We start from the raw sequence: 26,857 nt of genomic DNA on the forward strand, positions 1-26,857 counted from the left end.
TCACTTTTCAAGACTTTGCTCTGTCTACCGCGCAAAGGATATAGACGTGATTATAATATACATGGGTAGTTCTACAAACTGGAATTTTCGACGGCTCAGTCAAAATGTTATAAAAAAATGTTTCAAACTATTTTATTTGTACGGCATACTGTTATTGGTAACTGTTTCAAGCTGGCCACTAAATATATTGTTTTTTAGTTATTTTTTGAACGAATTTCCTTTCGAAAGTGCCGAATTTTTTTTTTTTTTTTTGGGCGGTAGGTGTGAATAAGCAAACAGCAAAAATTTATCCCTCAGTTAAATATTTAATTTAAAATTATAAAACATAGAAGTAATTTATATATTTTTATGCTAAATTAAAGTAAAGCCCTCCAGACCTACCGTGTTGTGTTATCTCCGTTATTAGCACAAGATTTCCACTGTTTTGCACATATATAAAAATCACATGGATATGGATAACCTCAAACAATCAATGGAGCAAATGCAGAATTTCTTCGTCACACAGATGGATCAATTCAGGTCTCAAATGCAGGGAAATGCTTCATCAGTGTCCACCCCCAGTTTGGAAGTAAGGTTTACCGCATTTCAGAATCTTGTTATGAATATGTTGCAATCACTCCAGGATCAAGTTGACCTGTTGAGCCGCTCCACTGATAACATTGAAATGCGGTCCCGCAAAAAATTCCTACTTTTTCATGGTATCCCAGAGAACAATGGTGAGGATCCAGCGGCAGTAATCACTCAGACCGTTCAAGAAAGGTTGAATTTGAACGAACTTTCTCTTGATAACATTAGCCGGTGTCACAGAATGGGTCGTCCGCTAGCTGGTAAACCCCGGCCTGTTTTAGTCAAAGTGCGTGACTGGTCTATTAGGAATAAAGTATGGAGTGCGAAGTCTAAGCTGAAGGGAACGGGTGTCACGCTGTCGGAGTTCCTCACTAAGTCACGACATGATGTGTTCATGGCAGCTCGTAAGCGGTTTGGTGTCGCCAATTGCTGGACTCGTGAGGGCACTGTATACGTTCTGGACACAGAAGGAGCGCGTCACCGAGTTGAATGCCTGTCGGACCTTGACAAAGTCGTCGCTGAACCGGAGCAAGCTGGTACCAAGCCGCCTCGTGTAGTCCCCGAGCCCTCCGTAGCTGCGGCCCCGACAACGCGTACCAGAAAGACCGCGGCTGCTGCTGCCAGCAAATCCGGCAAAATGTAGTCATTTACGACCGCCATTCATGGATATTTTACGGTTCAGTTTGCTTCAATTCCTTTATTGAACCCAGTGAATCAAATTTATTCGTCGTAGTGAAAAGATACCTCCCAAACTTTTTACTTTTAATGACAATTTGTCTTTCTGCTGTCAATGTCACTTTTCATTTCATTTGATTTGAGTTTGACAGTTGTGCGTTTAGTTTTGTTTTTCACTTGTTGCGTTTAGCTATGCTCTATGCTTTGTTTACAATTTTGTTTAGAAATTTTATTGTTTATATTTATTTATTTTTTTTTTTTTTGTTTCTTTTACATTTTGCGGTTACAAACATAATATAATAACGTTGCTTGCATTGTGCTGTTTGGAAATGATCCAAATGACTGCACAACCGGTCGGTGGAGTATTATTTTGGTTGCATACTTAGGTTAATTACTCTTATTTTATTTTATTTATATTAATTTATATATAATTTTATTTTATTGTAAATTCGTATATTTTATTTATATATTATGTTGAATATACTATACGATGATGATAATGTAAATGAAAGTATCGACAATTTAGAGTATTTATCTTGTTCCAGTGATGATAGCTATGTCAGTATTCCTTCTCTTTCCGATATAATTGACGGTGAATTGTCCGATGTACCGAAAAATTTCAATGTTGTTCACATAAATGCTCAAAGCATTCCGGCACATTTCTCTGATTTTCAGGCAACTTTTTCTAACAAAAATATTCACGCTATATTAGTATCTGAATCTTGGCTTACTACCTCTCTTCAGTCTGTCTCTTTCCCCCTACCGGGTTACCATTTAATACGTAATGATCGCACTAATATGCGGGGTGGAGGAGTTGCCATTTATTTACGTTCTAATATTCCCTATTCCGTTGTAAGTATGTCTGCGCAGCCACCACCTCCAAATGCTGGTGAACATATCTTTATTGAGTTAAATTTTAATCACATAAAAGTCCTTCTAGGTGTATACTACTGTCCCTCTTCCGGCATAAATTATTTTTCATCGTTTGAAAAACTTCTAGAAGATTTTCTTCCTACTTGTAATCACAGCGTAATCATGGGCGATTTCAACACCTGCCTTCTTAAAAAAGACAATAGAAGTTCGACATTTGAATCCATCATTCATTCTAGCAATATGCATATTCTCCCACTCAGTTCAACGCATCATGTGCCGAATAAATTACCATCTCTTCTGGACCTCATACTGGTTTCTTCTTCACAACATGTTGCTAAACATAGTCAACATGCTGCCGATGCCTTTTCTTTCCATGATTTGTTATTCTTGTCTTACAAAGTTCGTCCTCCAAAATATAAACCGCAAATTATTATTCAACGAAATTTTAGTGGCATAAATCAGGATAAACTTCAAGAAGATGCGCGAAATATTGACTGGTCACCTGTTGTAAATGCTGAGTCGATTGATGATAAAATTACAATTTTCAATTCCACAATCACTAAACTCTACGACATTCATGCTCCGCTAAGATCATTTAAAATTAAACATTTACCAGCTCCGTGGCTGACTCATGATTTGAAAGTGTTAATGAACAGGAAAGCGGCTGCTAAGACCAGGTATAAGTGTAATCCTAGTGAAGTTAACAAAACTAAATACACTAGTATTCGTAATCACTGCAACAGAGCATTACGTGATGCGCAGCGTAGACATATTCATGAGTCAGTTACAAATGGAGATCCAGTAAAAACTTGGAAATTTCTACGTTCTTTGGGAGTGGGCAATTCCAAAAATCATAATATTTCAAATGATGTAGACATTAATTCTTTGAATTCTCATTTTTCTTCATCTCCGGATATGGATATTTCAACAAAAAATTCAACACTAAATTATCTTTCCACCATTTCAGCTCCCGAACATGCACCGTTTCTTTTCTGCCAATTCGCCGCTGATGAAGTCCATAAAAGCGTAATGGCGATTACATCTAACGCTGTTGGGGTTGACGGTATTAGTCGTAATATGTTGATTCCAATTTTAGAACATATTCTACCCGTTCTTTGCCATATTTTTAATACATGTTTATTAGACTCTGTGTTTCCTTCTCTTTGGAAAGAAGCGCATATTATTCCTTTGCCCAAGAAACCCAATCCTAAATTACTATCTGATTATCGTCCCATATCAATCCTTCCTTTCCTTTCAAAAGTATTAGAGCGTCTTGTTCAAGACCAGATTCGCAATTTTCTCCATTCTAATAATTTATTTAATTCCATGCAGTCTGGCTTTCGCAGGGGGCATAGTACGGTATCAGCCCTTGTAAAAATCACAGATGATATACGCTGTGGCATGGAGGAGCGTCAGTTAACTGTCTTAACTCTTTTGGATTTCAGCAATGCGTTTAATGCGGTCAACTTTGACATACTCCTCGGTATATTGCGTTCTATCAACGTTTCCCCAGCGGCGATCGAGTGGTTTCATAGTTATCTATATGGCCGACGCCAACGTATTCGCCTTGGAGATTCTTACTCGAATTGGTGCAATACTTCAGCTGGCGTACCGCAAGGTGGTGTATTGTCACCGCTTTTATTTTCTATATTTATAAATTCTATAACCGAAAATATTTCATCTCAATATCATTTATACGCGGATGACCTGCAGATTTATATCAAAGCACCATTAGAGAACATTAATAATGCTATTCATCAAACTAATTCTAATCTTCTGAGTATTTCTAAGTGGAGTAATGAATATGGACTTAAAGTAAACCCACTTAAAACACAAGTAATTATTATAGGTAGTTCTTATATGCTCTCAAATGTAAACTATGCTGCTTTACCTGATGTAGTTTTTGAAGGGGTTACTATTCCTTATAGTAAGTGTGTTAGAAATCTGGGCTTACTGATGAACGATAGTCTTTCTTGGGCCAATCAAATTCAGTCTATATGTCGTAAACTTTTTGGATCTGCAGCCTCTCTTAGACGGCTTCGTAACTTCTTACCGACTGCCACTAAAATTTCGCTTGCTGAGTCTCTCTTGCTTCCTTTTCTTGACTACGCAGATGTCTGTTATACTGACCTTACAGAGGACCAGCTGAATAAACTAGAGCGTCTGCAAAATTATTGTATTAGGTTTATATTTGGCCTGCGGAAGTATGATCATGTTTCGGAATTTAGATCTAAACTCAAATGGCTTCCTATTCGACTCCGTCGGGATTGCCATATACTGTACCTTCTTTATAACATCTTATTTAACCCATTGTCCCCGCATTACTTGAAGGAACGATTTGTTTTTCTTGCTGATTCTCACCCCCGCAATCTTAGATCTAATGATAATTTATCTTTGAGAACTCCGGTGCATCGGACTAGGTTTCTAGCTAAATCTTTCACTATTAAAGCTACTATATTGTGGAACGCCCTGCCAGTGTCCATTAGGAAAGCACAGTCGTTAAACTCTTTTAAATCTCAAGTGAAGGAATTTTATTTGCAACAATGTTACACATCATCGTAATAGTTATTATGTATTATTATATATTTTATTTATCAGTATATATTATATAAATATATAGTATGTATTTCTATGTATATATAATATGTATGTATTGTTATGTATATATAATATGTATGTATTGTTATGTATACATAATATGTATGTATGTAGGTAAAGGATTTATAATATTTTTTGTCTATGCATTAATACTCATTAGCTTGTCTGTTGCATTTGTTACATCCCGTCCGGCTTTGTGTGATAAAATTACTATCCATTCATCGGTTGTCTGGAAGAAATTGCTTTTAGCAATAAGACCGCCAATTGTACTTCCTACTTAGATTATATTTAATTTAAGTTACTATGTTATTATGTTGTACAATAAAGTGTTAAAAAAAAAAAAAAAAAAAAAAATTCTCAGGACCCTGATGTCCCTCGAACAAATTTTAGTACAAAGTGCGTCCTGATTTCGTGAGTTCTACATCAAGATCATAAGATCATTAAAAATCGTATTAAAGTTTGGAAATACTCGTTTTTTTTTTTCTTTTTTATATATACTGGACAAATTACACAGATTGATTTAGATTCGAAGTAAGTTCGAAACTTGTGTAACGTGATACTAACACAACGATACTATATTTTATAATAAATAGTAAGATAGATAAAAATCCGAAGACCCAGGCCAATCAGAAAAAGTTCTTTTCTCATCATGCCCTGACCGGGATTCGAACCCGGGACCTCCGGTGCCACAGACAAGCTTATTACCGCTGCGCCACAGAGGCCGTGATTTCCCGAAGCAGATGCGGGTGTAAATTTGATCGCGGGTTGAGCAAAGGTTAAGTGAAACGTCGCAGGTAAGATGAAGAGATGATAAATAAAAAATTGATAGAAAAAAAAAACGAATCTTTATTTAAACTATATAGTTTAACAATGTTTAAGAGGGCGCGGGTTTATCTATAGACACGAGATCCAGCGATTTCTTACTCGGTGAGCGCTGATAGTCCAAAGTTGAAGACCCGGGGCGCATTTATAGGGCTCCCGGGCTGTGAATAGGGGCGCCGGGGAGACCGAAACAGCACGACGTCACTTCCATTTAAAAAAAAACTAATTTATTAATACCTAACCTGCCGTGTGGTTCCCGGCACCAATACAAAAAAGAAAAGGACCACTCCATCTCTTTCCCATGGATGTCGTAAAAGGCGACTAAGGGATAGGCTTACAAACTTGGGATTCCTTTTTAGGGCAATGGGCTAGCAACCTGTCAATATTTGAATCTCAATTCTATCATTAAGTCAAATAGCTAAACGTGGCCGATCAGTCTTTTCAAGACTGTTGGCTCTGTCTACCCCTCAAGGGATAAAGACGTGACCATATGTATGTATTAATTCCTGAAACCCTCTCAGCTTGATTGCGGGTTAATGGATACCACGTCAATCGTTGCCACAACACTATTATTAGAACTGATCACTTCTATAGTCTTATTCCGAATCCTATAATGTTTTCTGAGGTGACTAGTCAATTGGCCTTTAGTACAAAACGTTCTAAGACACATATTACATTTAAAAGGTTTCTCGCTAGTATGAGCTCTGTTATGAACCGCTATATGTCTTTTTCTCGCGTACATATTGTTACACACGTCACATTTATACAGTTTCTCGCCTGTGTGAGTCTTACGGTGTCTCGATAAACCACTCCTATCAACGAACTGTGTTCGACAAACTTTACATTCAAACAGTTTCTCGCTATTAGGTGTTATTTGCACATGTTTCTCAACACTCCGCGCTGTTGACTCTGATCTCCTGTTGGTTGTAGTTCCATCAGGTTGCCGTTTGTCAGCTCCCGAAGTGTCATCTGAAGTGGAATCTGTGATTAAAATTAATAAATTAGTGAAGTTGAGAAAAAAACACTTATATTTAACCCCGGCACAAACAGAAAAAAAGACTCGCATCTCTTTCCCATGGATGTCGTTAAAGGCGACTAACTATCCGTCTAATAAACTTGGAATTCTCATTTTAGGCGATGGGCTAGCAACTTGTCACTATTTGAATCTCGATTCTATCATCAAGCCAAACAGCTGAACGTGGCCTTTCAAGACTATTGGCTCCGTCTACCCCGCAAGGAGTACCGACTTAATTCTTTGTATGTATATATGTCATTCTATCATTAAGCTGAACGTGGCCTATCAGTATTTTCAAGACTGTTGGCTCTGTCTACCCCGCAAGGGATAAAGACTTGATTCTTTGTATGTATATATGTAATTCCATCATTAAGCTGAATGTGGCCTAACTTGAAAAGGCTTCAGTCTTTTCCTAAGTGTCAGCATACATACATAAAATCACGCCTCTTTCCCGGAGGTGTAGGCAGACACTACCTCTTTCCACTTGCCACGATCTCTACACACTTCCTTCGCTTCATCCACATTCATAACTCTCTTCATGCAAGCTCGGCGGTTTCGGGCACTCTCGACCTGACCCTTTACCAGGACGTCCTTAATTTAATCAAGACACGTTCGCCTAGGTCTTCCCACTCCGACCTTTCCCTCCACATTTACTCAAGTATCAGCACTTACGACATAAAAAGCTTTTGCACCAACAAAGTCAGAAACATTAACCTTCTGTGACCTCCACTTCTTCCTTGATGGGCGCGTCTGCTTCGCGCTTTACCACACTCGGAAGGTCATCATCAATTGTCTCAAACTTCACGTCGTGATAGTTCACGAATGACAAGTGTGATGAGTACGGGGAGCCTGCGATATGAAAGAATAGAATAGATTTATTTTCAAAATTGGACACAAGGTATCACTAATTGACGTCACATCACTTAAATCTAATTATATCTACTACCGCTTCCAAAGCGCATGTGTACAAGAAGCAGCGGAACAAACTACACTGCAGCATTCTCACCGGACGTCAATTTACAAATATTCATCTCTTAAATCTAAATCGTGGACGAATGCACATTGTCTACATTAAAAAAAAAGCGATATACAAATATTATGTGAAATAAGATATATAGATACATACTGTACAAATTATCATGTCAAAAATTCACATACATATAAGTGGCCAATGATGTGTGAGTTCTCCTAGACCCCTCTTCACAGCCAGGGAGCCCTATACATAAAGGGGCGCGCCCCGCACATCTAAACCAACGCCCTGTTAAATATCTGACACCAGTGTTAGTACCAAACACACCATAAAACAATTGGAAAAAATAATTATAATTAGGCTTATAAACTTGGGATTTTTCTTTTAGGCGATGTGCAAGCAACCCGTCACTATTTGAATCTCAATTCTATCATTAAGCCAAATAGCTGAACGTGGCCTGTCAGTATTTTAGACGACTGACAAGTCTGTGAGCAAGTCAAGTCAAGACCGTTGGCTCTGTCTACCCCGCAAGGGATATAGACGTGATAATATGTATGTATGTTAAATATCTCTCATCCCTCTTACCCGTGACGTTTTACCTAAATTGGGTTCCATTTGCGTCATCACATTACAAAAAACACTAGCAACCTTATTTGAATATGCATCAAATAGCACACAAACCAAGAAGCGAAAGAAAATTCTATTTTACACTAGTGAAACAAACTTAAAGCTTTATAACAAATAATTTATATTAAAAAAAACGTGACATTGGCGCCCAACGTGGGGCCGTCAAAATGGCTATTTCCCAACAACAAACTTACCACATTGTACTTCCTCTTTAATATCACAGTCGAATTCTATCTTTGGCTCTATTTTTATGCTAACAACAGGAACCGGAAGACCCTCGGAGCCGGGCAGAGATCCACACTGACCAACGGCACCGTCCAACACAGATAATGGTTTTAGAGTTATCTGCAAGCATTAAAAATGTGAAATAAATATCTTTTATGTGCCGTGTGGTTCCCGGCACCAATACAAAAAAGAATAGCACCACTCCATCTCTTTCCCATAGATGTCGTAAAAGGCGACTAAGGGATAGGCTTACAAACTTGGGATTCTTTTTTAGGCGATGGTCTAGCAACCTGTCACTATTTGAATCTCAATTCTATCATTAAGCCAAATAGCCGTGTGGTTCCCGGCACCATTACAAAAAAGAATAGGGCCACTCCATCGCTTTCCCATGGATGTCTTAAAAAGCGACTAAGGGACAGGCTTATAAACTTGGGCTTCTTTTTTAGGCGATGGGCAGACAGAGCCAACAGTCTTGAAAAGACTGAATGGCCATGTTCAGCTATTTGGCTTTATGATAGAATTGAGCTTCAAATGAGTACATGGAGAATATTGGATCTGTTTGTGTGTATTGTGGCAGTAGCTGACAAAACAACTTGGCAGTAAAAGAACATTCTGCCGCGCAGACAGAATGTAGTAGCCCGCTGGTTTTTAGTCGCTCAGTGACCTTGGACTTACATACATACATACATATGGTCACGTCTATATCCCTTGTCTTGAAAAGACTGAATGGCCACATTCACCTATTTGGCTTAATGATAGAATTGAGATTCAAATAGTGACAGGTAGCCCGTCGCAGTTTGTAAGCCTATCCCATAGTAGCCTTTTATGACATCCATGGCAAAGAGATAGAGTGGTCCCATTCTTTTTTGTATTTGTGCCGGGAACCACACGGCACGGCATAATAACATTTTATATTGCAGGTTCCCCAGACTCACCACACAATACTAAAAACCTTGGACTTGTACTACATATTTATAAATAATACAGGTATTAAAAGCGCACTTAACATGCCTTTATTTTATCTAGAACATTTCCAATCATGTTCCAATGATCCGTAGTCACCAACAATATGTATAAGCATTGGTTATACCATACATACATACATACATATGATCACGTCTTTATCCCTTACGGGGTAGACAGAGCCAACAGTCTTGAAAAGACTGATAGGCCACGTTCAGCTGTTTGGCTTAATGATAGAATTGAGATTCAAATAGTGACGGGTTGCTAGCCGATCGCCTAGAAGAAGAATCCCAAGTTTATAAGCCTATCCCTTAGTCGCCTTTTACGACATCCATGGGAACGAGATGGAGTGGTCCTATTCTTTTTTTTTATTGGTGCCGGGAACCACACGGTTATACCTTTTATATTATTTATAAATAGTACAAAGCAATGTGAAAGTTTAAAAAAAAAATTTATACACATTTGTATTGAAATTATGAGCACTTACTTCATCAGTTTGTGAATGTTCACGAACTCTTGAAGTGTCTTTGTTTATTGCTGACATACTTCGTGTTTTAACTGCGCTAGGACGATGAGATGCGGTATTCTTCTTTTGAGATGCCTTATTCTTTACTTGAGATGCCTTATTCTTCGCTTGAGATGCCTTATTCTTCTCTTGAGATGCCTTATTCTTTGCTTGAGATACCTTATTCTTCTCTTGAGATGCCTTATTCTTCTCTTGAGATGCTGTATTTCGTTTCTGACATAAAAATTTATGTGGAAGAACTCCTTTTTTTAACCGTAGATTGTACTTCTTCGGTTTTTCCTTCATTATATTATATTGTATAAAATTTTCTGTGTCTTCCTCAATCTGAAATTTAAATTTCAATCATCAAAACTGGTTCTTGTTTTCAAATTTTGTTTAGGATAGATTGTATTCTTTTTTAGGCGATGGGCTAGCAACCTGTCACTATTTGAATCCTAATTCTGTCATAAAGCCAAATAGCTGAACGTGGCCATTCAGTCTTTTCAAGACTATTGGCTTGGTTTGCCCCACAAGGGATATAGACGTGAAAATATGTATGTAACCAAATTTCTACTAGTCAAAGGCTAATGTAAGACTTATGTACTTTACCAAAAAACATATACATACCTACATATAATCACGTCTATATCCTTAGCGGGGTAGCCCAGAGTCACCAGTCTTGAAAAGACTGATAGACTACGCTCAGCTGTTTGGCTTAGTGATAGAATTGAGATTCAAATAGTGACAAGTTGCTAGCCCATCATCTAAAAGAAAAATCCCAAATTTATAAGCCTATCAATTAGTCGCCTTTTACGACATCCGTGGGAAAGAGATGGAGTAGTCCTATTCTTTTTTTCTTATGGTGCCGGGAACCACACGACACGGTACCAAAACACCCTGAACTGCATATATTATAGATTACTTACGTTAAAATGATCTTCGCAACAATAAAAACACGATTTGGGTGCCACTTCGCATCTTCTCATTATCTTACACCATTGTTTCTGTAGTTTTTCATCGGTTGGAATACGAAAAAATATTTTATCGGGTGTATTCCTGTTATTATTAATACACTGCGGTACCATACAATACTTATATGAAGGTTTTTTAACATCTTCCGTGATTTCCATTGCGATGTAAAAGCAACAGTATTTATGTTGTTTTATTTACAAAGAAAAAAGAAAATTGAAATGTGTTTTGAAAACTTTAAATTTATAGGTATGTGCAGATAGGTAGCGATGTGCCGAGTATGGTTTGCCTCGAGCGAGTCAGACTCGATTCCTGTTTAGAACTCGCGAACTCGCCTACTCGAATACCAATTTATTTTGATACAAGTACGCCGGACTCGATTCCGGTACTCGAGTCAGGAAGAATCGACCCGACCCGAAATCCTTAGAAGGAATGAAGGAAATATCTGTCTGTCAATGTCAAGTAAAGGTCCAACTGCCCTAACCTATCGCTATTATTTTTCAAGATTTTATAAGTGTTTTATCGCTCAGGAATACTCAGGATTGCTCAGATAACATAGGTATTTAATAATGGAAACCAATTTCGAGATGAATGAAAATGAATGATTTCTAACCTCCAATATATTACAAATAATAAGAACTTATGATTGTAAATACTCACATCAAAGTGGTCTTCACAAAAATGAGGACGTGTTTTTGGTGATAAAGCATCAGGATTACGCCGAGCAAGCTGAAACCACTTCTTACGAATATTCAAATCCATCGGCACAGAAAAAAACAGTTTCGTAGGAGTTTTTATTGTTGTATTAGTGCATTGAGGCACTGCACAACATTTATAGGTACTCATTTTAATAATTTACACACATTTGCCGTGGCACAAGTTAAATATAACAAGAGAAAATCAAAACTATTCGAAACACTAACAAGCTCTGTATGATATTTATGCGAGATATACGTCACCGCATGCCATGGCCGCCATATTGATAAAAGTCGCGTTTTGGCGGCATATTTGAATATTGGATTTTCTAAAAAACTAAAATAGCTAAAATAAAGACAGAAAAGTATTTTTTAGGCTTATAAACAAATAAGTACCGTAAGATAGTTTTTAGAATTTTGTCAAATAGCCTATTTAACGCCACCTTTAAGTCTTATCCTTTATATAAAGGGTACCCTATGTCCTTCTCCACTCTTAATTATATAGGTACTCTAATCTCTCTAATATATATGTTCGTAATATTTCAAGATTATTATGCACTAGATAACTTGAGGAGTGAGGAGTAACAAATAAATTCACTATCGCATTTATGATTAGTTGGGATAAGGTTCATACATACTGTATGTAACATACATATTACAATCTACATCTGTCTGTTTCCGATAAATTCGAAAATACGGATGGACGGATTTACATAATGGTTTTGATAATTAATTTAGGTTTTAATAATAATTTTAGTTTAGTATATATTTATTTATTAGATACATACCATATATATTTATTTTATTTCTAATCTTTTTTTAAGCTGATTCTTGCAGTCATGCTTATATTTATCTTATACTAGCTGTGCCCGCGACTTCGTCCGCGTGGAATAGTTATTTTGGGCATCATTGAAGCCCTCAAGGATGAATAATTTTCCCAGGTTTTTTTACATATTCCATTATTTCTTTGGGCCTTATAGTTGCAGCGTGATGTTACATAGCCTAAAGCCTTCCTCGATAAATGGTGTATTCAACGCAAGAATTTTTCAATTCGAACCAGTAGTTTCTGAAATTAGCACGTTCAAACAAACAAACAAACTCTACAGCTTTATAATATTAGTATAGATTTAGAAGATAATTGTGGATAGATGAGGTTTTACAATGAAACAACAATTTTTATTTTAAGAATTTATTTCAAAGAATTGTTGCTAATTCAAATGGATGAGATCTTTATTGCCCACGGAACCATCACAATCTTATAGGTAGTAATTGTGATGACTTCCAAAAAACATATGTCGTGTTGTACAGACCTGTTCTATAAACATTACTCAATTCACAGATGAGACCAAATTCAACAAAAAGCAACTGTTAAACGTCATTTTCACCACGAGTACCATTCAGAAATGGATCTTAACACGTTGCAATACAGCACACAATCTTTAAATAAAACTCTGGTCATTTTGAGTCTTCACTGTTCAGAGGAAGTCTGTCAGATCTTAGCAAAGCAGATAATTTTAGAGGTACTACGGACTACGGACTCCAATGATGTGACTTATCTAAGATACGAGTATTTGAAATACAGATACAAAATACGTATTTTCATCTTGTAACTAAAATACCTTTTTAGAAAGGAGTTTGGATTTTATATTTGAATACTCTTGTTTATTATCTTAGTATTTTATAAATACTTTTTGTCATAAAATAATTTTTCTCAAAAAAATAAAATATTATTTGTTGTCATTTATAAAATAAATTGAAACCTCTTTGCCAAGCTCTTCTCCCGTGGAGAGTCTGTTTTCTTTTGGGGGTATGATCATAAGGTCATATTGAAGGAAAATGACTGATAAATTGTTTGAAGAGCTGGTTCTACTCAAATCTAACTTAAAATTAATGATGACTTATTTTTGTTTTTTATAATACTCTATAATTAGAGCTAAAAAAAAGAAAACTCAAATTCAAATATCGTTTTCTTACAAATGTATTTGTATTTTTTTTTATAAAGTATGTATTTATAAAATACCTATTTTGTATCTAGTATTTCAAATACATTTCAAAAAGTATTTTGAATAATACTTCATTTAAAAGTATTTTTTATTCCAAATACCTACTTTGTACAGGGTACTTTGTACATCACTTTCAATTTAATACTCTATAATTAGAGCTATAAAAATACTCAAATTCAAATGTCGTTTTCTTACAAATGTATTTGTATTTTTTTTTAATAAAGTAAGTATTAATAAAATACCTATTTTGTATCTAGTATTTCAAATACACACCTGAAAGTATTTCGAATAATACTTAATTTAAAAGTATTTTGTATTCCAAATACTTTATACAGGGTATTTTGTACATCACTGTCAATTTAGTACTCTATAATTAGAGCTATAAAAAAGAAAAAAAAAAACTCAAATTCAAATGTTGTTTTCATACAAATGTATTTGTATTTTTTTATAATGTAAGTATTTATAAAATACCTATTTTGTATCTAGTATTTCAAATGCATTTCTGAAAGTATTTTGTATAATACTTAATTTAAAAGTATTTTTTATTTCAAATACTTTTTTGTACATCATTGTCAATAAGTCAGTTTCATGATTCCTGACTTCCACATTCATGGCAGTCTTCATTTCTGTGACAGCAGATGAGATACAAGAGAGTTGTCCGCGTTGGTAGAGTCATTTCTTGAGCAGGCCTGCACCACGCCATCTGAGGAATAAAGGTCTGTCCTTAAAAAAAAAACTCAACAATTTATCCTACTAATATTATAAATGCGAAAGTTTGTATGTCAGGATGTCAGTATGGATGTTTGTTACTCTTTCACGCAAAAACTACTCAACCGATTACGATGAAATTTTGTATGTGGGTAGCTGAAGACCCAGAATAACAGATAGGCCAACAGGAAATTTATCCCGGAGTTCCCGCGGGATTGATTCCACGCGTACGAAGTCGCGGGCGGCCTCTAGTTAAAATATAAATTTAATTTTAGACAAAATCATAGTATCTCAATTCTATCATTAAGCCTAACAGCTAAACGTAATCTTTCATCATATAAGTCTTTCAAGACTGTTGGCTCTGTCTACCCTACGAGGGATATAGACGTAATTATATGAATTAATGAATGGATTTTTGATCTTTAATCAAAAAAACTTAGAATCATATAAGACGTTCCGGCAAAGGGTCAGGTCAAGAGTACCCGAAACCAAAGAGCTTGCATGAAAAGTTATCAATGTAGATGAAGCGAAGAAAGTGTGCAGAGATCGTGGGAACTGGAAAGAGGTAGTCTCTGCCTACCCCTCCGGGGAAGAGAATAATAAACATCCAAGACCCAGGCCAATTAGAAAAGTTCTTTTCTCATCATGCTCTGACCGGGATACGAACCCGGGACCTCCGGTGTCATAGACAAGCGTACCGCTGCGCCACAGAGGCCGTCAAAGCCAGTCAAAGGAATACAAAATCCTACCTTCTGTGTCATCTTTCTCCTGTTTTATTTCCACGTGGGTGTTGTGTTTTACTGTACCTAGGAGGTCATTTTCATTAATTTCAAATCTCTTATCGTAGATATTGATGAATGATACGTCTGATTGATGCGGAGACACTGCAAAAAATTGAAGTAAGCGTTATGACAAGCTATATAATATGATCAAAGTAAACATACATACATATAGTATGTAGTAAACATACATATATAATACATATAGTTTGTATGTATGTTTACTTTGATCGTAATATATAACATAGCGGCCCGCCCCGGCTTCGCACGGGTGGACATATTTTTATATTTTGAAATAAACAAAGAGTAAAAACAAATTTATGCCTATGTCACTTTTGAAGGTCTATTCTATATCTGTGCCAAATTTTATCAAAATCGGACCAGTAGTTTTTGAGTTTATTCCACACAAACATACAAAAATACAAATCTTTCCTCTTTATTATTAGTGTGGATGTGGATGAATTTATAAAATATGATTTTTTAACAGTTTAAATAATATTTAAACTGTTAAAAAAGAAAAGAATGGGACCACTCCTTCTCTTTCCCATGGATGTCGTTCGGGGCGACTAAGGGATAGGCTTACAAACTTGGGATTCTTCTTTAGGCGATGGGCTAGCAACCTGTCACTATTTGAATCTCAATTCTATCATTAAGCCAAACAGCTGAACATAGCCTTTCAGTATCTTCAAGACTGTCATCTCTGATAACCCCGCAAGGGATATAGACGTGATTTTATGTATGTATGTATGTAAGATAAGAAGAAAAAAAAGCACAAAATAAATATTTACCATTTGATTCCGGTTCAATATCAGAGACATCTGACTCCAGCTCTGTTTTGACCTCAACAGCTGCCGGCAGAGCCCTAGTGCCGGACAGAGATCCACACTGACCGTCATCCTTTGAGGTTATTGGCTGCAAAGCATACAATAGTCTCTTTAAATTTACAAACTTCTTTCCATGCATAATGAGACGTTTATACTAATATGATGTCCACCCTTAACATTTTTTTTTAACTGGAAATTACTCAACTATATTTTTATGGTAAAACAACAACAGTATTATCAAAATAATTTGACTTTTAACCCCAATATTTCCCTTTTTATTAAATACTAGCTGTGCCCGCGACTTCGTCCGCGTGGAATAGTTATTTTGGCATCATTGAAGTTTTTTTCACATTTTCCATTATTTTGCTCCTTATAGTTGTAATGTTATTTAGCCTAAAGCCTTCCTCGATAAATGATCTATTCAACACAAAAATCAATTCGAACCAGTAGTTCCTGAGATTAGCACGTTCAAACAAACAAACTCTTCAGCTTTATAATATTAGTATAGATATAGATAGGAATTCCACTTTTATACTTACATGTTTACATTTTGTCGGTACTGAATTACTTTTCAATTGTGCTTGTTTATTTCTATTTAGTATACATGCGTCACTGAAATAAACAAAACATATTTTAGAATTTCGTGTGGTTCCCGGCACCAATACCAAAAAAGAACAGGGACCACTCCATCGCCTTCCCATGGATGTCGTAAAACGCGACTAAGGGATATGCTTACAAAATTAGGATTCTTTTTTTTGTAGGCTATGGACAACCTGTCACTATTTGAATCTCAATTCTATAATTAAGCCAAACAGCTGAACGTGGCTGATCAGTCTTTTCAAGACTTATGGCTCTGTCTATCCCGCAAAGGATATAGACGTGACCATATGTATGTATGTTTAACAAAAGATATTTTCAAAGAGAATATAATCAGTATGTTTCAGAATCAATGCATACTTACGTATGTAATGTTATTCCCTCATGTTTGGGACCGAAACGGCTTTGGCAGCCGTAAATACAGCCATCAACCATAGTCTGTATAACAATGTGAAAAAATATAGTGTTAATTAATGTTACCAGTATTGATTATGAGTTTAAAAATATTTATTTATAAACTAGAGGCCGCCCGCGACTTCGTCCGCATGGAAACCCTATCAATCCCGCGGGAACTCCGGGATAAAAAGTAGCCTATGTGTTATTGTGGCTCTTTAGCTAACCACATACCAAATTTCATCGTAATCGGTTCAGTAGTTTTAGCGTGAAAGAGTAACAAACATCCATACTGACATACTCACAAACTTCCGCATTTATAAGTAACATTAGTAGAATGAGTTTAAAAATATTTATTTATTTACATACGTTGGAAAATTATAATTAAATTCATAAATAACAGCACATTTTTAAACGTTTGTCAAGTGACACAAAACACCCCGGATTGGTCGGATCGATGATGACGTCACTTGTTCGTAAGCTTGGCATTTGCCTATTTGCGCCTATTTGTGTTAATAGAAGATAATTAGCCTTTGAAACTGTTTTACATTGTATTTGTGTGATTTAATTATATTTTACCAATTCATACATACATATAATCACGTCTATATCGCTTGTGGATTAGACAGAGCCAACAGTCTTGTAGACTGATAGGCCACGTTCAACTATTTGGCTTTAAGATAGAATTGAGATTCAAATAGTGACAGGTTGCTAACCCATCGCCTTAGAGAAGAATCCCAAGTTTATAAGCCTACCCCTTAGTCGCCTCTTACGACATCCATGTGAGAGAGATGGAGTGGTCCTTTTCTTTTATCCATTGGTGCCTGGAACCACACGGCACAATAATCATGTCAAGTCACAATCATGGTGGGATTATTTTTTCAAGAATAATTCCCACTTTTTTTGGCTTCGTAACTAAAACTCTGTACTCACTTCATTATCAGTAGGATCATTGGCTGTTATAGTTCGATTAATGTCTTCAATTTGTTTTTTTCTCTGCCTTCTGACCGATGCATGGCGGATATTGCCAGTATCACGCATTCTTCTGATGCGATCGGGCTGGCAATGAAATTTTGATGGCAAAACTTTGTCTTTTAAAATCATATGCCTGCTGAACCCCATTATATACTGACGGTAATTGGCAATGTCATTTTCAATCTGTAACAAACAAGCAAAAAGGTAAAGGGTCAGGTCAAAAGTACCCGAAACCGCCGAGCTTGCATTAAGAGAGTTATGAATGTGGATGAAGCGAAGGAAATATGCAGAGATCGTTGCAAGTGGAAAGAGGTAGTCTCTGCCTACCCCTCCGGGAAAGAGGCGTGATTTTATGTTTGTATGTATGTAACAAACAAGCAAGTCAGTAAGTCGGGATCATTTAGTGTCATGCTCATTGAAATCAAAAAACTAGCAGCGGAAATATTTTAAGAGACATACATACATATGGTCACGTCTGTATCCCTTGCGGGGTAGACAGAGCCAACAGTCTTGGAAAGACTGAATGGCCACGTTCAGCTATTTGGCTTAATGATAGAATTGAGATTCAAATAGTGACAGGTTGCTGGCCCATCGCCTAAAAAAAAGAATCCCAAGTTTGTAAGCCTATCCCTTAGTCGCCTTTTACGACATCCATTGGAAAAAGATGGAGTGATCCTATTCTTTTTTGTATTGGTGCCGGGAACCACACGGCACAGAGAACTTTGAAGAGACATTTGTGATAAAGTCAATTGTAAAATCATACTAAAAAAATATACCAGAAACTGTCTTAGAAAACCTAACTGCAAAATTATACTTTGATAGAGCAATACTGACTGATCGCACAATTCATTTTAATAGAGCCAACATCACTTTAATAGACAAAATTTATAAAACAGCAAACTTAATAGATATTGCTGTTGCCAAATACATACTCACAACCTACAAAATGCTATAGCAAAAAGCTAACTTAATCAAGGACGTCCTGGTAAAGGGTCAGGTCAAGTGTACCCGAAACTGCAGAGCTTGCATGAAGAGAGTTATGAATGTAGATGAAGCGAAGGAAGTATGCAGAGATCGTGGCAAGTGGAAAGAGATGGTCTCTGCCTACCCCTCCGAGAAAGAGGTGTGATTTTATGTATGTAAAAAACTAACCAAATATATTGAATTAAAGGAAGAAATTAGTAGAATCGGGCATCTTCAAATATATATATACTTCATAAAGTATATATATAAAATTATAAATAACCATGTCCACACACTAATATATTTCCGTAGAAAAAGTGAAATACAAAAAATCAAACTACACAGCGCAAACTATACTATTATTTAGTTTAGTATTAAATATACTACGCACTCCAAGAACAAACTATGGAAAATTTAACATACAATATGAAGGTGCGAAAATGTATAATAACCTACCAAAGGAGTTAAATCAATAGCTATTTTTAAAAGAAAACTGAAAACATATATACACGATTTTTATAATTAACAAACTTACATCACCTTCCGGAAAGCAATCAAACTTAATATTACAAAAAAAAAAAAAAACAAACTAAATTCATTGCTGACACATCCTACTACTATTATAAAGGCGAAAGTTTGTATGGATGTTTGTTACTCTTTCACGCAAAAACTACTGAACCGATTACCATGAAATTTGGTATGTAGGTAGCTGAAGACCCAGAATAACACATAGGCTACTTTTTATCCCAGAGTTCCCGCGGGATTGATAGGGTTTCCATGCGGACGAAGTCGCGGGCGGCCTCTAGTCTAGAATAAAGTAATCCGTGTGTTGCCTGGCGCGATCGCATGCAGTCGATGACGAAGACGACGTCACTCCGTAGCTCCGTAGATCTACCCTACTAATTTTTTTCATATTTAATATTCTATACCCTCTGTGTCGAGGCTATTGGTTTTTATATTTATTTTGTATAAAATGCATGCCCATACCCGAAATATTGTTTTCTCAGTAAGTGATTTATTTTATGTAAATGTTATGAGAATAAAGTTATTCTAAACCTAAAAGCCGCTATCTAAAACACATGCCGTATTGTAAGTAAAACTCTTGCAGACAGACTCTCAAAAAAGAATAGGCCCACTCCATCTCTTTCCCACGGAAGTCGTAAAAGGCAACTAAAGGATAGGCTTACAAACTTGGGATTTTTTTTAGGGCGATGGGCTAGCAACCTGTCACTCTTTGAATCCCAATTCTATCATTAAGCCAAATAGCTGAACATGGCCATTCAGTCTTTTCAAGACTGTTGGCTCTGTCTGCCCCGCAAGGCATATTAGACGTGACCATATGTATGTATGTATGTACAGACTCTCAAACTATCCCTTATACATCTATCACATTCCCAACCCTACATTCTAATACCACACGACATTCACAGAACCTTTTAGCGAATATGCTACCCCACAAATACCAAGATGAAGTAAGAGTAAATATAGATAATGACCTCTGGATATACACTTGGTTTAGGCCCGTGTGTAACGGACACCGGTTTTTTCCAAAAAGAAAACCGACAAAAGAAAATGGTACTCAAGCAAACTTTCCTGGCACACAACCTGTTCTCAATCTGATCTGCGATACTGTGCTCATCAAATATTCTGTATAATTCTCCATGTCATTAGCCAACTAAAATGAAAGTACAAAACATTGTTTGCTTTATTCCTAACCTCAAAATTCTTGTTTTCATCTTTGAAAACATGAAGAGAAAAAATAATTTTAATACAGTTGTAAATGTAACAAATATTATCAAACTTACATCAAAATGATCCTCACAGAAATACATTTTACTTTGTGTAGATATGCGTGCCGGATCCCGACGGGCTAATTGAAGCCACATTTTCCGCAACGCTTTTGTTCGTGGAACGTGAAGAAACAGTTTTTCAGGTGTTTTAATAGTTGTATTTAAACACTGCGGCACCGCACAACTTTTATAAAATATATTCATATTATTATCACGTAACTACGAAATAAATATCATTACATACAACTTCGACACTCTTTGGCAACAAGTGATGTCACAACGGGTGATTGACAGGTATCCGCGTTTTGGCGCGAAATTTGAAATGGAATTTGAAATTATTTTAAACGTATTACTTGTAATAAAAAAAAATATAAATAGTTTGGGTTATATTTGGTACTTCTGCATGGTTTTAAACACTTTCCCAAAAATAGTCCACATCCCTGAAAAGGTAGTTTCTATAGTAAAAATAATAAAAAACACAATATTTTTCTCAATAAACAAGGTATTATTCACAAGTTTACACCATTCACATTAATTATCCTTTAAATCACAGATTATACCAAGTATTCCTCCCAAAATTCATGAAAATACTAGATCATTATGAAGGATATACCTAAAGAAAATATATTCACTACTTTTTCAAATACACCAAACAAAAAAATAAAAAGTTTGTTTGTCACAAGTCACATCATAACATGTCAACTTAAATACAGTGCTGCCAACTCCCACCTAAGGCTTTTAGCTAGACATACAACCGAAAGTTGCTAGATTGGGTATTATTTTTTCAACCTAAAAAGTTGCTAGAAGTAGCTAAATTTCTCAATAAATTTTAAGATGTTAATTCATGAAATAAAACATTTCTTTTCATTAAATTGGCTATTCTTTATCAAAATTACACAGTAAATCTATGTTAGGTATATAAAACAAAGTTATTATTAAATAAGGAAGATGTCTAAGGTTGGGAGGTTTCATCTATGGTACCTGCAATTAATTTGAAATATTTTTCCTTAGTACCATTTTTTGCAGAATCGATTCAGCTAACACGTAGTTGTAAATGCTGTCAGCATTGGCTCTTTTTGCAAAGTGAGTCTCTTACACAGAGGTTAGAATTAAGAGTTGTTACTCACTCAGGTAGTTGTTTTTAGCTACTAGTATTTTATTTCGGGGGAAAAAAATTACCACAATAAGCATATAAAAAAATCTCAAAAACAAAAGTTGCTAGAAAAAGAAGCTAAAAAGTTTATCATAATATCATAATTCATCGTAATCTTTACTCATATACTAACTACTGAGGTCGAATAGATCATTTACCGTGGAAGGCTTTAGGCTATATAACATGACACTGAACTATAAGGAGCAAAGAAATAATGGAATATGTGAAAAAAACGGGGAAAATTATTCATCCTTGATTCAGGCTTCAATGATGCCCAAAATGACTATTCCACGGGGACGAAGTCGCGGGCACACCTAGTTTATACTAAGAATTAAGTTAACATCAGTCATTTTACGAATTGTATACAATCATGCAATAATGATATATGTTAGTTAAAAAGAAAAGGGAATAGAGAATTAGACAAATATATATGACTTAGTTATGATATAATTCATACATGCAATGGGAATTAATGGGAATAAACGACTTTTAGGTTGAGATTTTAAATATTTATTTCGTCAATTGATCACGCAATTCCGAGAGTAATTTAAATTTATTTAATCGATACATTCTGTCGTTAACAGTTTTTGCCTCTTGATAGTGAAATGGGTTCTACTTTTAATTAATAATAACAAGTATTCGCCAACTTACGTCAAAGTGGTCTTCACAGCAACGAATAACAGTCTTTGGAGAATAATAGTCACACCTCTTTGCAACTTGAAACCACTTTTTTCTCAATTTTGGGTTAGTAGGTCCAGTCAAAAACAATTTATTTGGAAACTTTGTTGAAGTAGATGGACACATAGGCACAAAACATGAATCAACACGACTTTTTATCGGATTTTTAAGGGCATAATTGTGATCACCTAATGTTGATGGATATTCCATTTTAAATTATTACAAAAAAATAAAATTTGCAATTTATAATAATAAACCAAGGCAAGCACGACCAGTGAAGTGACAGACAGACAGGAGTAACGTCATCGGAAGTGTCGGTCCGTTTTGGCGGGATAATTTAAACGATCCGTTTAAAGCTTACAATAAATTATATTGTTTAGATTTTTTTATATGTTAAAACCTATTTTACATCGAATTCTTTAAAGTGAAATCAAAACTAAAATTATTGCATGTTCCCTATTGTTCTTCTTTCTTCCCTTCCTTTCTTCTTGAATCGATACTATTGAATCATTGTCTAATTTCGATAGCGCAAATATATCGATACTACGAGTGGATTTAAAGTATAATTCATTATTTAAAAAACAAACTTTACACAGACAGTAATCGATACTTGTATAATATACTTAAAAGGATCTATTCATCTTTCTATCTTATCATGTTTTAAATAAATTACAACTAATATAAACAAAAGTGCCGTGTGGTTTCCGGCACAAATGAGGAGCCTCCATGTACTTCTACTGAATGTTACTGGAAAAAATCTACTTTGTTCAGAGTAGGTACAACTTTGAAGTACATAACAGTGCAACAGTTGTGTAAAAAAGAAGTGCCTCATAGACCGAGTTCTGATGCTCTCTATGATGATTTTATTGCAGAAGCAAAGAAGAGGAAGGTTGATAACTGTGAGATGCTCAAATACCTAAATAATTTTCAATACACAAGTGTTATGCAGTATTCACTTCATTATTTTCTGACAAAACAGCCTCAGCATCTTAAAACCGATATAAACAAGGTTGTAGATGCCATGAAAGTAGTTTTTAATGAAGCTGCAATAAATGCTATTGAAGAAGCAACAAGGAAACAGAACAAAACTAGCTTGTGGTACGAGATGAGGTATGGTCGTATAACTGCTTCGAAGACACATGAAGTCAATGTTTGCAATACACAAAATGGCTTATTAGTAGCTACCACTAGGGGAACAAAAATACCTAACACAGCTGCGATGAGAAGAGGAAGGAATTTGGAGTTAACTGTGCGAAAGAAAGTGAGTGCCAAGTAAATAAAAAAATCTCAACTTGTGGACTATATATTTGCAAATAGTACCCGATGATAGCAGCCTCTCCTGATGGTATAACTAAAGATGCCGTTATTGAAATCAAATGCCCTACCAAGGCGAATACGAAGGAAAAATATTTAAAAAATGGAATCATTTCAAACAAATGCTGCAAATGTATGCTCCTAGGGTAAAAAAATGCTATTTTTGTGTTGCCGATAGTAATTTTGAAGAAACACAAAATGTAGATATTATTTTAATTAAATATGATGATGCTTACGTTGTTAATTTAATACAAATATTATCGTTGTTCTGGACAACTAATATTTATACCATCTTATACAGGAATACCAGTATGTGATTTGATTATTTAATATAAATTACTTTATTACTATCATGTGTAGATATACAAATTGATTGAATAAAAATAACATTTCATCTTCATTATTGTTTTATTGCCAATTATTTTGCATTATGTACATACATTATTTACATGTGATGGTAAAAGCTTCCTATAAGTAACAATTTAATGTATATAACTCCTGTGAATAGTGGCTGACTATTAATATTGTGTTCACAAAACAGTCATTCCCTAATCAAAATTATAACTACCTACATATATTATAAATACTAATCTACCGAAAATATATCAAATTAATTTATTCCAATAGGGTACATACATACATAAAATCACGCCTCTTTCCCGGAGGGGTAGGCAGAGACTACCTCTACATACACAAAAATCAATAATGAACAGAAGCTTATTTGTTTTATTGTTTGCTATAAGTAACTCAAATATTGCCAGCATACTTACATCAAAATGATCTTCACACATAAAAACATTTGAATGCGATAAAATACTCTTTGGATCTCTTCGAGCTAGCTGCAACCACTTCTTTCGTTTTTTTGGATTCGTTGGAACAGACACAAACAATTTTTGCGGAGTTTTTATTGAAGTATTTGTACATTTTGGTACTACACACCATTTATAAACCATTTTGTTTGATAAATTGAGAGAGATATAATCAAAATCACTGTAACTACTGAAACTGCACCTAATGATAATCAGTTTACTTGCGTGTGACGTCACACAGGTTATATAGCGTCCGCCATTACTATGAGAGCGTTTTTGGAGCGCTATTTAAATTTCAACCTTTATAATTCATTTTTTATTATAAATACTGCGTATTTCTCGGAAATATAAATGAAGTGTGTTTATTATGTCATAAAGAATAATTTTAAACTATTTCTAAAAAACAGTCAAATAGCCTATTGCCAATTAATAGATTTTGAGGTTAGTATTAAATATAAAGGCTGTGGTGTAGCATAATACAAATTTGAGACATTCTTACCTCAAAACAAATGTTGCATTGTTGTTTTAGAACAAATAAAGCTTTGGTTTTTCTTTAGATGTACAAGTGGAATATGTAGTCACTAACTTGATATTTTATCATACTTACATCGAAATGATCTTCACAAAAATACATTCTCGATGTTGTTGATAAACAATGAGCACCATCCCTCCTTGCCAGTTCTAACCACCTTCTTCGCATTTTTTGGTTGACCGGAACACGTATGAATAATTTAGTCGGAGTTTTTATACTTGTATTTGTACACTGGGGCACTATACAGTTCTTGAAATACGAAGTTTCCATTTTTATTTAAACAAAACAATCTTTTGCCGTAAGTGAACACAATCGCTTGCCACTATGTGACGTCATTCACGACGCCATGATACTTTGTTGTGTTTCAACGTCAGATTATTTTTTTTTAAACTGAAAATATGTGTTTTAAATACAATTTTTATCATGAAATATTATATTTCTGGGGTAATGCAGGCAATAAAATATCGAAATAAGCCATTCTTGAAATTTACGACACAGGCCTATCTTAGCTATTTTTTTCATACATGATTGTGAATTTTACCTACTGTGGTGCAATAAAGAGCTATTGTTTTGTATGGCTAAGATGTAAACTTTAAAAAATTTTACTTCCTGGCATTATGTATCAAATTTTAATGTCACCCCTAGCATAATCACATTATCTTGGAAACTAGTGAATGCATTTTTATCAAACTTTCGTCACATTTACAAGATGTTTTTTTACTAATTATCCACTAACATCTGGTTTTGGAGATCGGCATTTTTAGCTTGCGCAATGCACAAGATCGGATCATAATTTAAGTGCTAATCATAAATTAAAAAATATTCATAATCTTTATTCAATAAACAAGGGATTATTTTATTATTAAAATAAATGTAATTAAATATTTCACCCTTAAGTCACGTGACAATGAACACCAATCAAAATGCGTGACGTCACGTGTTGCAATACAAGAATTTTCGCTGTCAAGTACTATGGTGTTTGTTGATATTTGGATAAAATTATTACTGTTATTTCCGTGCAACTTCTTCAAAATTTGCTCGATTATCTTTTTGAATAAATTTTTAAAGGTTTTCCCATAATGGAAAAAGAAAGCAGAATGAAGTTTAGGCATATAGATAGTTCAAATTTGTCAAGAATTGATTGCTTTACGGTGGCTAATTTCTTCGCAACGAATAGTAACTTCTGCTCTGCTGAATTTAGAAATGTGAAGACATCCATGTAAGTAATATACTCTAGATACATCATTAAAGTAATAGTAGGTATTTTTAAACTCGAAAAGGTTAATTATAAGATAAAAATAAAATAATATGATTTTGAGGTTATTTTTTATCTTTTTAACAAATTGTTTCATTTCTTTTAGTTCCTCGAGGCAGTCATATGGAGACGATGCTGTGGGATATGTCCAACGTTGTCGAGATGCAAAATTGTGCACAATTAAACTTACATCAAAGTGATCCTCACAGAAATACATTTTACTTTGTGTAGATATGTGTGCCGGATCCCGACGGGCTAATTGAAGCCACTTTTTCCGCATCGTTTTTGTACGTGGAACGTGAATAAACAGTTTTTCGGGTGTTTTAATAGTTGTACTTTTACACTGCGGCACCGCACAATATTTATAAAATTTAGAATCCATATTATTATCTCATAACTACGAAATAACTATTCATTTCGACAATTTTTTGTAACACGTGACGTCACAACCGGCGTTTGACAGGTATATGCATTTGGGCGCGAAATTTTAAATGGAATTTTAAATAAATTATATTAAACGTTTAAAAACTTTATTGACGTTTCTTATGATTGTTACGTCGTGCCGCTTCTGTCTCCCCGG

At 35.1% G+C, this 26,857-nt stretch overlaps 4 protein-coding genes across 10 annotated transcripts in view; 2 read left to right on the top strand and 2 right to left on the bottom strand.

Annotated features, from left to right (window-relative positions):
* Nucleotides 1–249: 249 nt before the first annotated feature.
* Nucleotides 250–1,210, top strand: LOC132903586 (uncharacterized). The gene has a single exon (XM_060952177.1). It carries the CDS (start codon nucleotides 446–448, stop codon nucleotides 1,208–1,210), a length of 765 nt encoding a protein of 254 aa, XP_060808160.1. The 5' UTR covers nucleotides 250–445.
* Nucleotides 1,211–5,542: 4,332 nt separating this feature from the next.
* On the bottom strand, nucleotides 5,543–11,753 carry LOC106139831 (zinc finger protein 267). Of its 2 annotated transcripts, none has more exons than XM_060952204.1 (5): nucleotides 11,470–11,753; nucleotides 9,823–10,185; nucleotides 8,342–8,492; nucleotides 7,265–7,399; nucleotides 5,543–6,516 (listed from the first exon to the last, which is right to left on the bottom strand). In XM_060952204.1, exons 1-5 carry the CDS (start codon nucleotides 11,653–11,655, stop codon nucleotides 6,053–6,055), a joined length of 1,299 nt encoding a protein of 432 aa, XP_060808187.1. In that variant the 5' UTR covers nucleotides 11,656–11,753; the 3' UTR covers nucleotides 5,543–6,052. The 2 variants fall into 2 exon arrangements, with proteins under 2 accessions (XP_060808187.1, XP_060808186.1); XM_060952203.1 differs by lacking the exon at nucleotides 11,470–11,753 and adding an exon at nucleotides 10,767–11,030.
* Nucleotides 11,754–13,074: 1,321 nt separating this feature from the next.
* LOC106142729 (zinc finger protein ZPR1) overlaps nucleotides 13,075–26,857 on the top strand; it is a 247,391-nt gene continuing 233,608 nt past the window's right edge. Inside the window, exon 1 of the mRNA XM_060952202.1 lies at nucleotides 13,075–13,078. The gene's annotated coding sequence lies outside the window, so the exon portion shown is untranslated. The remainder of the gene's footprint in view (nucleotides 13,079–26,857) is intronic.
* LOC106139862 (uncharacterized) lies at nucleotides 13,609–25,351 on the bottom strand. 6 transcript variants are annotated; one of them, XR_009657453.1, is made up of 8 exons: nucleotides 22,341–22,641; nucleotides 17,742–17,966; nucleotides 16,780–16,853; nucleotides 16,358–16,430; nucleotides 15,783–15,906; nucleotides 14,965–15,099; nucleotides 14,065–14,210; nucleotides 13,609–13,625 (listed from the first exon to the last, which is right to left on the bottom strand). XR_009657453.1 is itself a non-coding variant. In XM_060952208.1 (7 exons), the coding sequence occupies exons 1-7, from the start codon at nucleotides 19,475–19,477 to the stop codon at nucleotides 14,128–14,130; spliced, it is 759 nt and encodes a 252-aa protein (XP_060808191.1). In that variant the 5' UTR covers nucleotide 19,478; the 3' UTR covers nucleotides 13,666–14,127. The 6 variants fall into 6 exon arrangements, 5 of the variants coding, with proteins under 5 accessions (XP_060808191.1, XP_013196833.2, XP_013196844.2 ...); XM_060952208.1 differs by lacking the exons at nucleotides 13,609–13,625; nucleotides 22,341–22,641 and adding an exon at nucleotides 19,433–19,478 and having other exon boundaries at nucleotides 13,666–14,210; XM_013341379.2 differs by lacking the exons at nucleotides 13,609–13,625; nucleotides 22,341–22,641 and adding an exon at nucleotides 25,098–25,351 and having other exon boundaries at nucleotides 13,667–14,210.

The sequence above is a fragment of the Amyelois transitella genome, chromosome 28 (assembly GCF_032362555.1).
Source record: "Amyelois transitella isolate CPQ chromosome 28, ilAmyTran1.1, whole genome shotgun sequence".
In the NCBI taxonomy this organism is placed as follows: Eukaryota; Metazoa; Arthropoda; class Insecta; order Lepidoptera; family Pyralidae; genus Amyelois; species Amyelois transitella.